The sequence below is a fragment of the Triturus cristatus genome, chromosome 12 (genome assembly GCF_964204655.1).
Source record: "Triturus cristatus chromosome 12, aTriCri1.1, whole genome shotgun sequence".
Taxonomy (NCBI): Eukaryota; Metazoa; Chordata; class Amphibia; order Caudata; family Salamandridae; genus Triturus; species Triturus cristatus.
The window spans coordinates 285619531-285639809 of record NC_140595.1 but is presented as its reverse complement, the minus strand read 5'-3'; the positions used below and the strand labels follow the sequence as shown (position 1 = coordinate 285639809).

Below are 20279 nucleotides of genomic sequence, written 5' to 3'. Positions count from 1 at the left end.
ACTAGCCAATACCCTAGGAATTTAATAGAAAGTATTCCCTACGGAGAAACATTGAGACTTAAAAAGATTTGCAGTAATGCAGAGGTTTTGTAAACGCAAACTATACTTATGAGAAAGATTTCAGACAAGAGGATATGGGTCAAAAATGTTAAATGTAGCTGCTAAGAAGGCAAAACCCTTAAAAAGAGAGCAACTATTATATCCCAATGATAAAACAAAAAAACAGAACAACATCACAAGACTCATTATGACCTACAACTCTCCATACTATAGAGTTAGAAAACTGATATGCAAACACTGGAACATAGAGAAAAACAATCTCATCATTGGCCGAGACCTACCTGAGAAACGTTCTATTACCTACAGAAAGGGAAAAACATTGGGGGCTATCCCAACTAGGAGTTATTACATTAAGCCCTCAAAAAAACGAAAACTAAAGGATTCTTCAAGTGTGGCCACTGTAAGGCCTGTAGATTTATTTTGAATATATCTGAATACTCGACCTCTGATGGAAAAAGAAGAAAGATTTGTTCTTTCTTCAATTGCATCACCAAACATTGTGTCTATGTTCTACAATGTCCGTGCTCCCTTAGGTATGTGGGAAGCATTATCTTCCCACTGTGCAAGCGGATCTTGGAACATCAAAGAGGCACCAGAAAGGCAGATTTCATGTACCCAGTGGTACACCGTGTTTCAGAGCAACATGAACGTGACGTGTCCAAATTACCATTCTTTGCCATAGATAGGTTTCCCGCAAATTTAAGGGGAGGAAACAAGGTAGTTGAACTTAAACGCCTGGTATCTAGATAGATCTCAGATTTGCATACAAAGACTCCAGCTGGGCTGAATAAGGATGAGGAGAAGGAAGTAAATGTGGGATAATTGAATTCCAACTTGAAATCCCTTAGTATAGTTTGTAGTATTCACGCACTCCCTACATCTTTCAGCATACTTTACTGCTTAGAATAACTAAAATCTTCTGTTCCACGTAGTTAAACCATTGAAAAATTACATTAGATTGAGTGTGGCATTCAATAGACGCCTTAGAGCAAGAGTTGTAATGTTAATTAATTAGGGCTTTGGTTTTGACTAAGTGGCACTAAGAAATTGTCGAGTATTGATGAGTGATTAAGAAAAATTTGAAAAATGTGTTGAATTGTATTTTTATTCATATGATATTTTACATATATAGGGTTGGGGCACTTGTCTAGAATATTCTCAACCTTGAGTATGAATTGAAGGTCGATGTGTAGATCTCTTTTTGCTTCCATTTCTAGTAGTCAAACACTCTACCTTAGGAACCTGTGCCTTTTTTGTTTATATTTATGTATTCTTCCTACTGTTGTAGGTAAGGAAGTTAATGCATTTAAGAAAATGCATTTACATATCAAGGAATTTGATTGAAATTAATGAATTTAAGAAAAATGTATGTATTTTATTTATGACTAAGGATCAAACTTCCTTTGCTTCCATTAAGAATATAGCATTTGAAAACATGTAGAGGATAGAAAAAACAGGTTCCTTTGGTTCTTATTAATAGTATGAATTTATTCAATGTATACACTGTTTATTTTTTTTATTATGATAATGTTAGGGTGATTTGGTAGGATTTTTTCTCTGTCTATTTTGACTTGCACTTATTTAAAACAATGTTAGAGTGTTTAACACTTTGATAAAGGCTCTGGCTGAAACACATCAGTGCGTTTCTTTTAAAAAATAAAAGCTTCTTGAATCGCGTCTGGAGTACTTGCTGTTATCTTGGTCACATGACCAAAGCCTTCATGTATAATACGATGTGGATACAAATATAGTGTTGCCATGTCTCTCTGTCAGAGAGACATGGCAACACTATTTTTGTATCTACATCATATTATACATGAATTGTAATAGAGGATTATTTATTATGTTTGAGACAACAAGGTATTGTTTTGATTTGTTTAATGGTATTTACACAGTGATAAGAATGCCATAGTATGTTTTCACTGCCTATCACTCAAGTTTGTTTTTTAACCCCTTCAGTGCCCATGACGAGATGGTCTCGTCATGGAGCGCGGTTGCGCTGTGCCCATGACGAGACTATCTCGTCATGAACCCCGCCCGCTAATGCAACGCCCGGCACAGGGCGGGGAAAGGGCGGGGCACTGAAGAGGTTAAACATGGTGACTGGATGTGTAAATCATGTGATCAAGGCCAGCGATGACCGAAGCGCGTCTTGCTATAAAGTAAAGCTCTTGCTAATACTGCACATACTCCTGAGTGAGCGTCTTCTTCCTTACGGAGTGAAAAGTATCCATTGACTTTTTTTCATGTTGTATAGCTAATAATCTCTACCCCTCACAGGCCTCGCTAGAATTCTACAAGTTCTTGTTCATTGTGAGATATGTATTGAAGTGTTTTAACATGATGTAAATGCTTTTAATTATGTTCTACAAAAGGTGACTGTTCAATAAGAGTATTGTGTAATTCGTAAAGTGAGTAGCCTACGAGAACAGTAGTGACTCTTGTGTGTCGATGCAATATGAAACACCTGAGGGGATTATTTAAATGGAATTAAGACGGTGCATTTTTAGGTTGATAAAGGCTGCAAGGACAGCCAAAACGCAATCCTGTCAAATATGTGCTGCCAGTGATTAAATGTTATTTCCTAACTAATTGAGTGCAGGGTTTCATTGAAACGGGAGAAAAACAGTTATATATATATTCCAATCTTCAAATTCAAAGAGATCGGCACTCCAGCAGCTTTTAAACTAAAACTTGATTCATTGGTGCAATCAACACGTTTTGGCTCCGATGAGGCTCATGGAAGCCAAAAGGCGTTAATCGTTAACCTTAGCCAATAAATCAAGTTACACTGTAAAAAATCCCAGAGTGACAATGTCTTCTTTGAATTTGAAGACTTGGGCTTGGATTTTGGCACACGCACGAGCACCCCCAACACTCAACCAGAATATATTAGCCTGGTAATACTGCTATCTATCATATGATGTGTCAGAGTAGCAATAACAGTCAGAAATGTACTATTGAACTTGTTATCATTTACAGCTACTAGTGCTACAAATTACCACTATGGTAAATATAATATACTGTGTTTAATTGCTTGGTCACTTCACAGCACTTACTGACATATGCATATTGTCCAGTTTTTGGTCACACTACAACACTCTATACCACTATGAGGTATATACACGATTCTGTATTTATTGTGACCATATGTTTACTTAAACCATGCATCCATTACCGTGCAGTAATTCTGCATCAGGTGAGAACACTACAGCCATATGGTTAGACATCACTGCCGCGTCCCAACCATTATGGTAAATCCAACTTGGGCAAACAAAGACAAATCATTTTTTGATATTTGAACACGTTCGTTGCCGCTGGTCACACTATTTAACCACTTCGGATCAACATTGTCTTTTACCGGACGGCATTTTGACACAAAATTATTTTTGTTTGTTCACTAGGTACATATGCGCTCTTTTATTTCTTTGCTTAACTACATACTACATGTAATATTTTGAAAGTAAGCGCATACAGGTAAGGTATATAGTACAAACTGTACCTACTTTGCCTATTTAAAAATGGCCACCGCAGTTATATGGAATGTCTCTGCATGTGAAGCCAGTCATCACTGTTGTGCAAAATGGCTATGTAATGCCTCCTCACTTACATACTCACTGTGTGAACAAGACAGCTAGCTTGTCGAAACGCGTTACCGCTTAAACCCAGTCTGGTTTATTTCCTGAGTGTGCGTTAATCACGTGGAATGAATATTATATTATATTATATTATATACATATATATATATATATATATATATATATATAGATATATATATAGATATATAGATAGATATATATATATATCCACATGAAAGGCAATCCCAAATGAAGGCGCCACACACAGCGTGAAATTATCCATCTTTAATTGCAGGACTCTCAGGACATAAAACAATGTTGTTTCAGCATCAATATGCCGCTCCTGCCATACGCGTTTCAGGTCCTCTACCCTTGATCACTGGCTCGGCAAATGGAAGGCAGGCGGAAAAGAGAGTCCTGCAATTAAAGATGGATAATTTCACGCTGTGTGTGGCAACTTCATTTGGGAGTGCCTTTCATGTGGATTTGTAGCGGCCTGCTCCGGTCGCGAAGGCTGCCCCACCGCTGAGTATGCGGATCCTCAGTGCCAGTGAATTCAAGACGCGGAGGAACAGCGTGTCCCATTGTGGGACCGAAAGTAAGCAGGACATGGACTATGTTTGTGATCAGCAACCCATTGTAGTAAAAAAATGAATTAGGAGACAGTAAGGCGGTACCCATTTGGAACTTAATATTATCGAACTCACTTAACCAGAATGCACTGTGTGCATATGCCCATGTGGGCGGGACCGATTTAAACGTTGCAAGTGCGATGTCATTGTTTTCCGCCTGCCTTCCATTTGCCGAGCCAGTGATCAAGGGTAGAGGACCTGAAACGCGTATGGCGAGAGCGGCATATTGATGCTGAAACAACATTGTTTTATGTCCTGAGAGTCCTGCAATTAAAGATTGATACTTTCATGCTGTGTGTGGCGCCTTTATTTGGGAGTGCCTTTCATGTGGATTTGTAGCGGCCTGCTCCGGTCGCGAAGGCTGCCCCACCGCTGAGTATGCGGATCCTCAGCGCCAGTGAATTCAAGACGCGGAGGAACAGCGTGTCCCATTGTGGGACCGAAATGAAGCAGAACGTGGACTATGTTTGTGATCAGCAACCCATTGTGGTAAAAAAATAAATTAGGAGACAGTAAGGCGGTACCCATTTGGAACTTAATATTATCGAACTCACTTAACCAGAATTCACTGTGTGCATACGCCCATGTGGGCGGGAATGATTTAAACGTTGCAAGTGCGATGTCATTGTTTTCCGCCTGCCTTCCATTTGCCGAGCCAGTGATCAAGGGTAGAGGACCTGAAAAGCGTATGGCGAGAGCGGCATATTGATGCTGAAACAACATTGTTTTATGTCCTGAGAGTCCTGCAATTAAAGATGGATAATTTCACGCTGTGTGTGGCGCCTTCATTAGGGAGTGCCTTTCATGTGGATATATATATATATATGTGTAAACATGAAGTATTCAACGACATCAAGCGCGTAGCGTGTGGCCGAAATGAACGCACAAACTCCTCTTCGTCGGTAAATAAATTAATGTTTTATTTACTCCCTTCTGTCTGCCATGACGCGTTTCAGCCGGTAAAACGGCCTTGATATATATATATATCCAAAAATTCAAAATGTTCTAAGTATATTGATTACTTTTTAGGACCTCTAGTGCAAGCACTTCCTTCGTATGCAAGGGATAAAGGTGACTTCTTACGGCTGATTAACAATATTGTCTGAGAAGATGATTTACTGTTAACGGTATTGGATGCAAATAGTTTGTATACATGCATACCAAACGATTCAGGTATGAAAGCAAGTCGACATTTTTTAAAAGCCTGATCTGTGTCATATTTAAAGCATACTGAGATGCTGTTAGACATGATATATACATGTCAGACAAACAATTTTTTTATCTTTAATCATATAATCTATCGACAAACCCAGGGACCGGCAATGGGGACCTGCTTCGCCCCCAGTTATGCAGGACTTTACCTAGGCTGGTCGGAGGAGCAGGTGGCAAATAACATCAAGGCCTTTACCTAAAATGTTATCCTCTGGGCAAGATATATAGATATATTTTGTATCTGTAGAGGAACCGAAAAAGAAGCCATTGAATTTGTGGAGATCTTGAATAGAAATGAATTGAATCTAAAATTCTCAAGTAATATACAGGCTAAAGAAATAGAATTTTTGGATGTGAAAATAAGAGTGGTTGATAAAAAAATTGGAGACTCAGTTTTTCCTCAAAAAAACGGTGGAAAATAGCTTATTACATGCTAGCAGTTGTCACGCTGGGAATTTAATTAACAGCATACCATATGGGGAACTCCTCAGGGCTAGGAGAAATTGTAGCTCTGAGGAGACATTAATTGAAGAAATGAGGTTGATGAAAGCGAGATTTCGAGGAAGAGGCTATTCTGAAAAAATGATAGAACAAGCAAATAAAAAAGTAAGAACAGTGAAAAGGGATGAGTTATTGAACATAAAAACAAAAGATGAGAGTGAGGTACAACCATTTAGGTTTAGAACATCTTTTAGCAATCAGGCATGGGAGGTAAAAAGACGCCTCAAAAAGTTTTGACATGTTCTAAGCACTGATGACACACTGAGTAAAGTGATAGGAGAAAATCTCAAGATCACCTTCAGAAAATGCATTTCTTTGAAAGATATCTTCGCTCTAGTCCGATGCAATCCCCAATTACTCCTCATCAGATTGAGGGACTTTTTTACTGATGGAGAGTGCAAAGCGTGTAAAAACAGTATCAACTGCAAACAAATAGAGCTATCCAAAATTCAAAAGCCATTTGTTAGCAAAAAGCATTTAACATGCACTTCTGATTTCTGTGTTTATGCTTTAATCTATCCGCGCTCATTGATTTATATCGGAAGCACAATTCACAAAGTTAAAAAACGTATTTTAGAGCACATGCAAGCTATTACAAAAGAGGATAAGCAATATCCTATAGCGAGGCATTTTAAAGAATTCCACGAGGCATTTTAAAGAATTCCATAATAAAGACGCAAGGCAGCTAAAATTTTGGGCTCTTGATAGAATCCCGGTCTCTGAGAGAGGGGGAAACAGAGTGCGGGAACTACGACGCCTGGAATAAAAAATGATCATAAAATATCAGACCATGCATCCACAGGGTCTGAATAAAGATGAGGAACTGTCAGTTCACTTAGACTAAAATGTTCTTTCAATCTTGATGTCTCTGTAAGAATGTGGCAATCTCTTCTTATCTTTCTGTTTACCAGTTTGTTGATATTAATGGTAATTATGCACTTTATATTTTTATCTCTGTAGGAGACAAAATCAGAATCACACAAGGAAGACGGATGCAAAAAAGCTGAAATATCATGGGCATTAATAAGTTTTAAAAAGCTAGAAAAGTTAATATATTGCGATACAATAGTATTTATGTTAGTCGTGCCCACTGGGGCAGAATTGAATTTAGACATACATTTTCGCATTGATAAGTCTAAAAAAGCTAGATGTCATTATATTGCAATGTGAAAGTATTCACGTCAGTCATGCCCAGTGGGGCAGAATGAAATTTAGATATACATTTTGATGGATGATATCATTGGCCCACTGGGGCAGAATTGAACCATGCGAAGACAATATTATTGAGTGTGCAATAATGTTGAAATTATACTTGATGTAACTTAAAATACTTCACCTAACATGTGACAGTATTAACAAATGCAAGAATTTTTATTGCAGAAAGTAAAATGACCACTCCAAGATGAAAGCCAGTTTGCAAAGTAATGTGACTTATACTGTAGTTCTACCACTATGTTTGTAATCATGTGCACTATATGATAATGGTGGTAACAAATGTTGTGTAACCCGTGATCAAGGAGCGGCTGCTCCGAAATGCGTCAGGCGTTTTTCGCTGTTTGAAATAAAGTAAACACATGCTGTAAAGGTATTAGGCCCGGTATTGTTTTTTTTAAAAGAAAGCAAAGAAACGATATATATATATATATATATCTACAGACATACAAGATCGTGATAGAGAAAAGATACAAGAATAAAAAGAAGTAGCAGAATGGACACTTTGATGAGAGAAACTGAATATTGAGAGACAGAATTCGAAAATTGTACTACTTACAAAATATATGTAATGACTCCAATGCTCCTGAAATAGACAAAAACACGACAATTCAGATTAATGTACTTTCCCCCAAAAAAACATATGAAAGAGAAACGTATAAAATAAATTCACATTTGTATAAGACTTCTTATCACTTATCCAACAATGTTACTTAGTTTTAAACTTTCAAAAATAACTCTTATTCAAAGAATATCAAGGACGATAGCTCATACAACTGTTTGTACTGTACCCCCCTCTTGGACACTTTCCACTGTAATTCTGTAGCTACTTCCTATTTCGTCATCTTCTCACCTCGCCATGATTTGCACAATATGATGCACAGCACCAGGGCAGTATCGATCATGGCAAGGTAAGGAAACTACATAGGGTGCAAAGACGTTGGTGATGTCCGATTGCCCCTATGAGCACAAAAGGCTTCTGTTTAGCTTTTGGAAAGTCACAAGGAGCCAAATATCACTTTGTTTAGCAGGGGCCATTCCTGCATCAGGGCTTAGAACTTTTACACTGTGACCGGGCAATGGGGGACCTGCATTTGAAATGACTGACTGGTGAACAAGTGCAAAAACAACAATTGATGGACAGAATGCAGAACATTGTCATACATTCACCCCAGTACAGAGATCTGGGCCTAAATCCATCGTTTTTTTGCTCACCATGCCATTCCAGTTTGAACCCAGCCATATGCAAATCAGTCTTGACCCTGTGCCCCATGGGAACAGTCCAGCCCGAACTGCCAAGCCAGGTCCTCCCTGGACTGGAAACAAGCATCCTAGGACCGGTTTCGGGCTTTCAGCCCTCGTCAGCCAGGATAGCTTGATTCCAGTGGCATGGAGAGCAAGGGACTCACGTCTGAGCATACCCTTCCCACTCGGGGTGACAATTGCAAAAACAACAATTGATGGACAGAATGCAGAACATTGTCATACATTCACCCCAGTACAGAGATCTGGGCCTAAATCCATCGTTTTTTTGCTCACCATGCCATTCCAGTTTGAACCCAGCCATATGCAAATCAGTCTTGACCCTGTGCCCCATGGGAACAGTCCAGCCCGAACTGCCAAGCCAGGTCCTCCCTGGACTGGAAACAAGCATCCTAGGACCGGTTTCGTGCTTTCAGCCCTCGTCAGCCAGGATAGCTTGATTCCAGTGGCATGGAGAGCAAGGGACTCACGTCTGAGCATACCCTTCCCACTCGGGGTGACAATTGCAAAAACAACAATTGATGGACAGAATGCAGAACATTGTCATACATTCACCCCAGTACAGAGATCTGGGTCTAAATCCATCGTTTTTTTGCTCACCATGCCATTCCAGTTTGAACCCAGCCATATGCAAATCAGTCTTGACCCTGTGCCCCATGGGAACAGTCCAGCCCGAACTGCCAAGCCAGGTCCTCCCTGGACTGGAAACAAGCATCCTAGGACCGGTTTCGGGCTTTCAGCCCTCGTCAGCCAGGATAGCTTGATTCCAGTGGCATGGAGAGCAAGGGACTCACGTCTGAGCATACCCTTCCCACTCGGGGTGACAATTGCAAAAACAAAAATTGATGGACAGAATGCAGAACATTGTCATACATTCACCCCAGTACAGAGATCTGGGCCTAAATCCATCGTTTTTTTGCTCACCATGCCATTCCAGTTTGAACCCAGCCATATGCAAATCAGTCTTGACCCTGTGCCCCATGGGAACAGTCCAGCCCGAACTGCCAAGCCAGGTCCTCCCTGGACTGGAAACAAGCATCCTAGGACCGGTTTCGGGCTTTCAGCCCTCGTCAGCCAGGATAGCTTGATTCCAGTGGCATGGAGTCAAGCTATCCTGGCTGATGACGGCTGATAGCCAGAAACCGGTCCTCGGATGCTTGATTCCGGTCTAGTGAAGACATGGCTTGGCAGTTCGGGCTGGACTGTTCCCATGAGGCACAGGGTCAAGACTGATTTGCATATGGCCATGTCTAAACTGGGGTGGTGTAGTGGGCAAAAGAACGATGGATTTAACCCAGATCTCTTGACTGGGGGAGAATGTCTGCATTGTCAGCATTCCATCCATCAATTGTTTGTTGTAACGCTTTTCGCCCTAAGTGGGATGGGTATTCCCAGACGTGGGACCCGTGCTCACTACGCCACTGGAGTCAAGCTATCCTGGCTGATGACGGCTGATAGCCAGAAACCGGTCCTCGGATGCTTGATTCCGGTCTAGTGAAGACATGGCTTGGCAGTTCGGGCTGGACTGTTCCCATGAGGCACAGGGTCAAGACTGATTTGCATATGGCCATGTCTAAACTGGGGTGGTGTAGTGGGCAAAAGAACGATGGATTTAACCCAGATCTCTTGACTGGGGGAGAATGTCTGCATTGTCAGCATTCCATCCATCAATTGTTTGTTGTAACGCTTTTCGCCCTAAGTGGGATGGGTATTCCCAGACGTGGGACCCGTGCTCACTACGCCACTGGAGTCAAGCTATCCTGGCTGATGACGGCTGATAGCCAGAAACCGGTCCTCGGATGCTTGATTCCGGTCTAGTGAAGACATGGCTTGGCAGTTCGGGCTGGACTGTTCCCATGAGGCACAGGGTCAAGACTGATTTGCATATGGCCATGTCTAAACTGGGGTGGTGTAGTGGGCAAAAGAACGATGGATTTAACCCAGATCTCTTGACTGGGGGAGAATGTCTGCATTGTCAGCATTCCATCCATCAATTGTTTGTTGTAACGCTTTTCGCCCTAAGTGGGATGGGTATTCCCAGACGTGGGACCCGTGCTCACTACGCCACTGGAGTCAAGCTATCCTGGCTGATGACGGCTGATAGCCAGAAACCGGTCCTCGGATGCTTGATTCCGGTCTAGTGAAGACATGGCTTGGCAGTTCGGGCTGGACTGTTCCCATGAGGCACAGGGTCAAGACTGATTTGCATATGGCCATGTCTAAACTGGGCTGGTGTAGTGGGCAAAAGAACGATGGATTTAACCCAGATCTCTTGACTGGGGGAGAATGTCTGCATTGTCAGCATTCCATCCATCAATTGTTTGTTGTAACGCTTTTCGCCCTAAGTGGGATGGGTATTCCCAGACGTGGGACCCGTGCTCACTACGCCACTGGAGTCAAGCTATCCTGGCTGATGACGGCTGATAGCCAGAAACCGGTCCTCGGATGCTTGATTCCGGTCTAGTGAAGACATGGCTTGGCAGTTCGGGCTGGACTGTTCCCATGAGGCACAGGGTCAAGACTGATTTGCATATGGCCATGTCTAAACTGGGGTGGTGTAGTGGGCAAAAGAACGATGGATTTAACCCAGATCTCTTGACTGGGGGAGAATGTCTGCATTGTCAGCATTCCATCCATCAATTGTTTGTTGTAACGCTGACTGGTGAACAAGTGCAATTATTATTTGGTGCAAACATCGTTCTTTCACTGATCAGTCAGTGCAAGTGACATTTGAAAATGGTTTCGCCCTATAAATTGGTGCACAATAGCACAGTCACCCGTATAGAATTGCTTGGTTACCAGCACAGCGTATGCAATATGACCCATGGCATAGGCCAATCTTGTCATACTATTACAAGGATACTGGTTAATCGTGTTTCACATACAAACGTCAAACACATACACTCAGGTGTAAATATGAAATCAGAATCAAGTTAAATTAAGGTTAGCACAAGGTGGTTGATTACCAAGGTCAAAATGACTACGATTTACAAACAAATTTGTAAATCTGCACATCACTGAAACATGTATTTCAAGGGATTAAGAAACATTCCCAGTAGTAGGAACATAAAGCCAGGGAAGTACATAGATTTCCAGATATTCGCTTACTCCCTTTTATTTACTCCTGCAGTACAGTCAATTTGCAGGACAAACTATGACAGAACGAATCATTTCCACATATTACTTTTAATCACCTTTTTTCCACATAAGAAATGTATTTCCATGCAGAAAAGTCCTTCCCTTGTGCCCCTGAAAGTGGGGGATGTTTTTTGACCTGTCACAACTATGTTTCTCTATTAATTCAGCATTTTAAGCATTAAAGTTCAGAGTGCAAGTGGGCATAAAAAAAACACTGGAAATGGTTGAGAATCCCTTCAAAATTACGATATCCCAACGACAACTGCTCCATCACTGGAAACATCCAGGTTCTTTGCTACAACAATTAACCATGTGGAAACTCTGTCACAGCTTTAGCCCTTGTTGGATCGTAAGTGAGACTTGGTACCCTAAAATTACGCAAATCAGATTCCATGAATCTAGCTTTGGGAATCCAACCCAAAATGCAACTTTTCAGCTAAGTTACATTTTCAACCACAAAATGTTGTGTGAATCTGACCCATTGTTTTCCAGATACTTCTACTTCAGAACATATTGTTTTAACTAGGCCCGTGCAAAATTTCAATTACACTGGTGTAAATCACATAATTTCTGGACTGTTAGACGAAATTCCCAAAATTAAGGGCATGATTATGAGTTTGGCAGACAGGGTTACTGCGTCACAAATGTGATGGATATCCCGTTGGCCAAATTACAATTACATTTAATTCTATGGAACTTGTAATACAGCAGACGGAATATCAGTTACATTTGTGACGGAGTATCCCATCCTCCAAACTTTTAATCAGGCACTAAGCTATTACGCCACATCACATAATTATGCTGGATTTATGTCAAAATTATATATGATGAGCACAGGAAGAACACGAACATCCAGAAAGTGAGCACTTAGTGCTCCTGCCACCTGAATTTTTGGTGCTAATTTAACCATGAAATGCATCCTGTGGTCCAAAATAGATGGGAGGGTGCATTTTGAGCTAAAACATAGCTCTAAATTTTGAATTTGCATTTCACATATTTACGAGTAATTTCATGTAATTTTCCTGAAATTTCACATATTTACATAAAAGTAAATTGCACACATTTCTCACACCCTTAGTTTTAACAATGTTCAGCATGGTATATTAGGGACATTTAAAAATGATGGCAAGGCTGATCCTCTCCATCCTGCATTTTTACGCCTTGCATTGAGCTGCTCTCCAGTGCTGTGAGAATCAGGATAATTTCCCCATAGGAGCTTTGAGGCCCTCATTATGATAGCGCAGATCTGGGGCAGGGATCATAGCAGACCATAAAAGCAGACACCAAAGTGTTTAGAATCTATGGATGAGATCCTTATCTCCTATTGAGAGTGTTTCCCCTGAAATGAGGATACATTCAGATTTTGGCATTTACCACATTGACATCTGCATGTACAGGTATCTACCAGGCATTTTTCCCTGGATAAACATAAGCAGGTTTGACCTCCTGATATGTATCTGGGTAATGATAACAATAAACATCTGGTATTTAGAGACAAGATTCTCGTGGGTGAACGAGGCTTTACAAATACCCGTCTTATGTTATGTTAATGTGTTTTTACGTGTGGTAAACGGAGGTACAACACATATCGTGACACCCATAATCAGGGCTCTAGTAAATACAGGCTAACAAATAGAGCCTGATTTTAAATTTCTTTTGAATCTTCAGTATTAGTGTCCTGTGTACCCTGTATTTACTTAATAAGTGTGGTAACACTACTCCAAGCCTCTCTCTATCTCCAGCCCTTTGACTCACTCCCAGCAAACCATGCATTGCTTTTTTACCCATCTTGCATGGTCTAGTTTTCTTGGGACTCCAAAGTTGTCCCCCGCACAGAGTCCATGTCAGATTTTCAGGACAACCACTTACTAAGTAAATGGGCTTTATTTAGATTAACTGTATGTAAATTCATCTCACGTGGACCTTCCGCAAACATGGCAATGATCCGGACCTATATGTGATATGGCTTTTCAACAGGTTAGGAGCTCATTTTTCACAGGCTTTTTTCACAAATCCACTGCCATAATTGACATAAAAATAGTCACTCTGGTGCATTCCTGCAGAGCAGCCAATCTCAGTTTGGGTTTAAGGTTACAACTCCTCTCTCAATAACATATTTTGGATGGACGACAGTGCAAGATGCTCACAGGCACTGCAGGACTTGCATTTCTAATATTCTCAGTTCACCATATGTCACAAACATTAAGCGCACCCTGTGAGGAGGGTTAATACAGCACACTATACTGACCACACTTCTCTCTAGACGATACATCTACTCAAGCCAGTGCTCAGATGTGGCTCGGATTGAACTGTGAGCTACAGATATAACAACCCCACTCATGTCAGTGCATCTTGCACCTTTAAAATAAAATAGACATATGTCAACAAACTAGCTCGATTATTTATATAGTAAATAGGAGCATTGATTTTCCAGTTTCTCTATTTTTTAAATAAACATATGCTCTAGATAAAAATCAATGTGCTTGAACATTTCGCTTGTACAATGTTTGATCAATGGTACCCTTCAGTGTGTGCTGATGCAGCGCTTTGCAGGATTGCAATTAATGAGGCTTTGTGCCCAGGGGTGCCAGCCAAGCCAAGCTGTCAGATATTCCAGTTCAGAGATATTTCACCACACCATCACACTCTAGCAATATATACTTACCACATGTCGGTTGCTGTGCTCAAGGGTTCGTAGTTTATAACTTCAGGAGCTAAAGGGATATAAAAAAGGTTCTGATTAACTGGGTGATTTGTAAGATTTCGCTCTCTGACGCGTTTTTATGCTTCTTAGGAAAACAAGACAGAGAAAAGGAAAACAGGCCTGCCACCTAAGGTTGCTTGGCAAACATATTTTCACTTAATTGTTCCACTACACCATGAGTGGACACGACGCCTTATGCACCTAGGGATTTTGGGTTGCAAAGCAAAATCACACGCTTTGCAACCGCAAAATCCAAAGTCGCAAAGTACAAAAGCATCTTGACAAGCTGGAAATGCGTTTTAAACTTGCACACTTTGCGACTGAACTGCAATTCAGGAGGTTCAAGATTCATGCACTGGCCTGTTCAAGGATGACCAACACTGACTTACAAGGGCTGATTCCATGCACCATTTTTACAATCACCACTGACTACAGAAATAATTGTTATTTAAATTCTCTGCATCAATGTATCCTAGTGGATATACTGGAAGTCTGAGGTGGAACCAGCCCTCATGAACCAACTTTTTTTCTGGACTATTAGCACCGATAAAAAAAAATATTACAGAAACCACGGATGGTGTTCGGGTAGTAGAAAGGGGCGGAGTCATGAGGGGTACAATCAGCCAAACTATACCTCTACCAGTAATGTGCATTACAAACTATGACCCCACTGATAACTGATAAGGAGAAATGTGAAATACCTCTGTGCTAACCTACTTTATATGGGCACAAACAGATCACACCATGAGATACCTTAAGGATAAGCTCCTGCTGCAGATATCTATGAATCCAGAACGTCTCAGGCTAAACCACTGGTAGAACAGCTCAGAAGGTTAATGCACTTGCACCAGAAACTGTGTACTCTATGATGCTCACAGATTTGTACTTATCCTAAAATACCTTGGATGGCGGATGAGCATGCTACAGGGCTACTAAGATTTTCCCATCTTGGGTGAGCCGACAAGTATGGCAGCGAACTGGGGCCATTACGGGCTGGTGGTTGGCCGGGGGTGAGGATTGAACACTTCCTCAAAAGATGTAATGTGCTTCTGGGGTCATGTGGAATCCGTCCACACCCCTCAAAAGGAGCAGTGACGCAGTGAGCAGGTCTCTTTGTTCATGCTCACCGCTTGGTCACAAAGTTATCTAGTGTTTTGCTTTGGCTGTCGAAGGTAGGTATGTTGTCTGCACCTCTGATGTGGGATGCGTTGGCAGGTGTACAGGACCAGGAGGCTGGTGGCCCATTTGGATAATGTAGGAGGCCAGGGTATACAAGAGCAGGCAGAAGCGGTGGGTGTGCCTGTAGGACCAACTGATGGGTGTTTAGTGGCCATTCAGGTGGCACAGGGGTCAGAAGTGACTGCCACTTTACACACAGGCTGTGTGGTACAAGCAGTACCGGTGGCAGTCAGGACCTTAACCCTTACCAAGGAGACAACGCCAGCAGGTATGGTGGCACCATTGCTGAGCATTAGTTTAGGGGCATGCATTCTGAGCACAATTAGTTGGGCAGGAATGTGCTGGCAGAGGTGAAGGACAAGATTTGGGAAGTCTATTATTGGGATACGTGCAATTTAATTGCAGATAGGCCTAAGCTGAAGGAGATCTGGCGATACAAAGAATGCTCTCATTCTATAGATTGTGGGCATTGGCCTTACAAGAAGACAGTTGAAGAGCCACTGTTGAACTGGGTCATGGGCCACACAATTTTTTCAGGCAATCATGGCTGACCAATTCCCAACCATAGGGGCGCAATTGGCGTGCTATCAGAATAGGATATTATTTGCACATGATGAAATTGGAGGCACCACTTGGTGGGACTATGACTAAGAATTTAGGAAGATAAAAGCCACTAGGCCCATGCTGTCATGGGACCAGATTTATGTGAACACTTGGCTTCGCTTCATGAAGCCGCAGAAGCTTGAGGGTGCTCTAAGTCAGCCCTTTTATGCGGACTCAGGAACAGCTGTTAATACAGGGGCGGGGGGTGGAGCAAACAAAGGGTCATGCTGGGATTTCAATAAAAGATGCTGCTCCAGGAATATACAAATTTAGACATTGCTGTTCTTTTAGCGACTCGCCCTCATACCCAGTGTTCAAGTGTTTCTAAAAGAGAAAAGAGACAGGGGTCCCAAAAAGCATGAACGAACACCCACTACTGGTCAAAGCCCCCACCCTGGTTAATTGGCAAGCAATGGTGACATGGTTGAACTTTTACAGCAACACAGTCAGAATCAGAATCAGAAACAGCTTTATTCGATTTTTAAGATTCAAAACCATAAAAGCATATATACATCAGATTTCATACATAAAATACAAATTTTCAGAGTTATAAATAGCAGCATGATGAAGATGAGCTAATTCATAGAAATCCTGAATCTAATGACAGTTTTTAAAAAAGTAGAGACCGAGAAGATAAGAAATTCATCATCTAACATTTGTAGTCTGACCAGAGCCGCTCTACATTGTCTCAGCCCTAACTTTTTCAAGACTGGTCGTAAAATACTTTTTCTAGGTTCCGAGTAAAATTTACAAAAAAGAATACAATGAAGGGAAGTTTGGACAGAAATATGGTCGCAGGGACATGGAGTAAGTTCCTTGAGCCAGCAATTCTTCTCGGGGAATGTAACCATTCTATGGAAGATATCAGCCCTAAAACGGGATAGCAGCATGCGGGTATAGCAGCTGGGAACTACTTTCAAATATGGTTGTATGCCCTGGTGAGTGATAAGTAGCTGATTGGCCATGACAGAGCTCTTGTGTTTCTCTAACATCCAGCGTGCCTCTGAAAGAAAGTGCAGACAAATTTGCTTGAATTTCCTTCTAGAGAAATTCGTCATGCTTGCTGGAGAGTTAAAGAACTCCGGATGGCCTAGCTCGATAAAAAATTTCCTAACATAATTAAGCCAGGGAATTTTCAATGCTCCATGTAAGACTAAACAGTCCTTTATTATTTCCCTATTTAGGGCTGTCTCAGTTCCAGACCAGACTTTATGCCACAGCAGGATGGGCTCCAGTTTAATAAGGTCAGCAATGTAGGGCACACCCAGCTCTTGATGACAGGCATAAGCAGAAGTTGACCCTGGGACAGCCAGTAAGTACCGCAAAAAAATGTTTTGACAGGTCTGGATTTGGGTGCTTGAGGTATTAACAATCCCCCAAATTCCTGCACCATATATTGCAGTAGATACACACTTAGCTCTATAAATATCGAGCAAGACTGGTACCGGGCGGCCTCCGACCTTATTTGAAAAATGTTTGACCGCCCCAATTGTTCGTGAGAAAGCTAGCTTACGGGAATCACCTGCCGCAATCCAAGTTCCCTTACTGTCAAAGGTGATACCTAAGTACGAAAAAGTATTAACAGTCATGATTTTTGTGTTAGATAAAAATGTATTACAGCTAAGGCTCTTCTTTTTTGTGCAACACATATTAAATGTTTTAGTTATGTTGATCTTTAGGCCTCTACTACCCATATATTCGGAGAAACTAGTGGTCGATCTCTGGAGACCTATTTGGGTCCGGGCCATAATTACCGCATCGTCTGCATATAAGAGAATGGGGATGAAGGAGTTGCCAATTTTTGGGTAATCCTGTTTATCTGCTAGGAGGTGAGACGCGACCGAGTTAATATATAAGTTGAATAAAAAAGGTGCTAAAATACAGCCTTGTCTCACGCCCTTTTCTATGGAAAATTTGGATGTACAATCCCCCTTTTCCCCATAACGAACCCTCGCGCCCGCCTCCCGATATAGTTCTCTAATGAAAATGAGGAGGTTTGAGTCCACTCCCATTTCCTGCATAGTTAGCCAGAGTTTGTTATGGTTGATACAGTCAAAGGCCGAACTCAAATCTACAAATGTAAGAAATAAGTTCTCTTGTTTTGCTTCGACGTACTTGGCTACAAGGAGTGCTAAGTTCAGGCCTTGCTCAATTGTACCTAGACCTTCCCTAAAGCCATATTGGAATTGGGAGAGAGTGCCTGTGTCGTTCACCCATACTTGTAATTTGTCAAGTATGACTCTCCCCGCTATCTTCATAAGTGAATCAAGTAAAGAGATCGGTCTGTAGCATTTAGGTGAACTGCGATCTCCTTTCTTGAAGATAGGCACTACAATGGCTTCCTGCCAGGTCTTTGGGAACCCCGTTTTGTTAAAACTATTAAGAACGTTAGTTAGCAGGGGGGCCCATAGCTTACTGTTAGCCTTAAAGACATCTACGGGAACACCATCCGGCCCCGGGGCCTTACCTGCTGGGCTCTTATTGATGGCTATCATAACTTCCTCCATAGTGAAGTCGATATTTATTGGGTGGAATACTGTGTCCTCATTGCCTGAATTAAAATCCCCTTCTGACTCGACCCGAGAGTCCTTAGTGTAAAGTTCTCGGAAGAAGGACAACCAGCCTTCTTCCGAGATTGCTATTACAATAGTGTCTGTGGGATCTTTGGAGAAAAATGGAGCATTCACCGCTTTCCAAAATGCAGTATTATTTTTGGAAATACAGGTTTCACGGAGAGTACTCCAAGCTTCCTGTTTGATTTGCTTTTTCCTTTTTTTTACTGCCAGTTGGTACGCAGATCTGGCTGATCTAACTTCAGCCATTACCCTAGGCTCCCTTTTTAATTGTTCCATTAAGTGAGCGTGGGTCTTGCTACACTCTCTATCAAACCATCTCTTAATTTTTTTTGCCCCAGAATGCAGTGGTCTCGTGAGTAGCTTTTTAATTTCCTCCGAGATGGCAAGGAAGGCATTATTGACTTTGGGAGGGTCAATGAGCTCTGCAAGACAGATGTTAAAATCCTCTTCCTTTGAGCCAATTAATTTGCCTAGGAAGGCCACTGGTTCCACTTTGTCCCATTTAAGGGTATAGCCATTCTTTTTCACGAGTTCAAGATTGAAGTCGTACAGGGTCTGGGTCTTAGTGACCATGTTCTGTTTACCCAGCATTGTACCAAGGGACATGCTAAGTGGTAGGTGGTCGCTCATTGCTATCTCACATGTTTCAAACGCAAGTATATGGTGAAAGTAGCGTTTGGAGATTAACATAAAGTCAATTGTTGATTTACAGCCCCGTCCAATAAATGTGGGGTTAAAAGAGACTGGTGGGGAGCATAGTTCGTTCACAAAACCCAGGTCCAGGGAGAAAAGAATCTCATTAAGGTGTTTGCCCAGGGATGTATGTGAAAAGTGTGTCACAGTGACTTCATCCATCTCTCCCAGTCCACATAGGTTGTGATCGCTCAATGGGCATAGGGGGCAATTAAAATCGCCCATCCAGATCACACAGCTATCAATGCGTTCTTTTTCATCTATATTTTTAAGGCTCTCAAGTAGTTCTTTATAGGTCGAGGCCCAAGCATCTTTCGGAATATTGTTATAGAGATTAATCAGGTTAATATGTTCGTTACCTCCCAATGTGATATGCAGAATCTGGTAAAAGGTGGAATTACAGAAAAAGGAGATCTTAGTTTCCTTAAGACAGTTTGAGACATAAGTACAAAGGCCACCTTTATTTCTCCCTCTCAGAGTGAGTACCGCTGGTGTATGGTAAGTGCGGTAGCCGTTCATATGAATAGGCTCAACCGTCCAACATTCCTGAAGGCAGACAATCGAAAACTGTTTAATAAAGGAAGCGCAGTTTATGTCGGCTAACCTGGAGTTCAGCCCTGCAACATTCCAGGATAAAAATCCGACTGAATGGCGTGTATCGCCCACTGGAGATAAAGTCACTATGGGTGTTGCACCAGGAGCACCAGGTTTGGTGGATTCGCTACTCGACAGTGAAAGATGGTCAGTTTTCTCGTTATCCTCCATGTTGATAAAGGAGGATCCTACGTTATTCTTTGAGGAAATTGGCGGTTTTGCGGGCCCGCATTTAGTCGCAGGGGTTGATTTATCACCCGCCGTGGCTTCCCCCACAAGATCAACAGCATTAAAATTTAGGGGTAGTCAATCGACCATGTCCAGGCAGCTATAC

The 20279-nt window shown here is 41.7% G+C and overlaps 1 protein-coding gene across 6 annotated transcripts in view; it reads right to left on the bottom strand.

The window, feature by feature from the left end:
* Window positions 1-20279, bottom strand: part of LOC146775882 (death-associated protein kinase 2-like) — a 668281-nt gene that overhangs the window by 61811 nt on the left and 586191 nt on the right. For all 6 annotated transcript variants that reach the window (XM_085639575.1, XM_085639576.1, XM_085639574.1 and 3 more), the window contains 2 exons: window positions 14262-14310; window positions 7755-7781 (listed from right to left, as the gene is read on the bottom strand). In XM_085639575.1, coding sequence (XP_085495701.1) covers window positions 7755-7781; window positions 14262-14310 — 76 coding nt within the window. The remainder of the gene's footprint in view (window positions 1-7754; window positions 7782-14261; window positions 14311-20279) is intronic.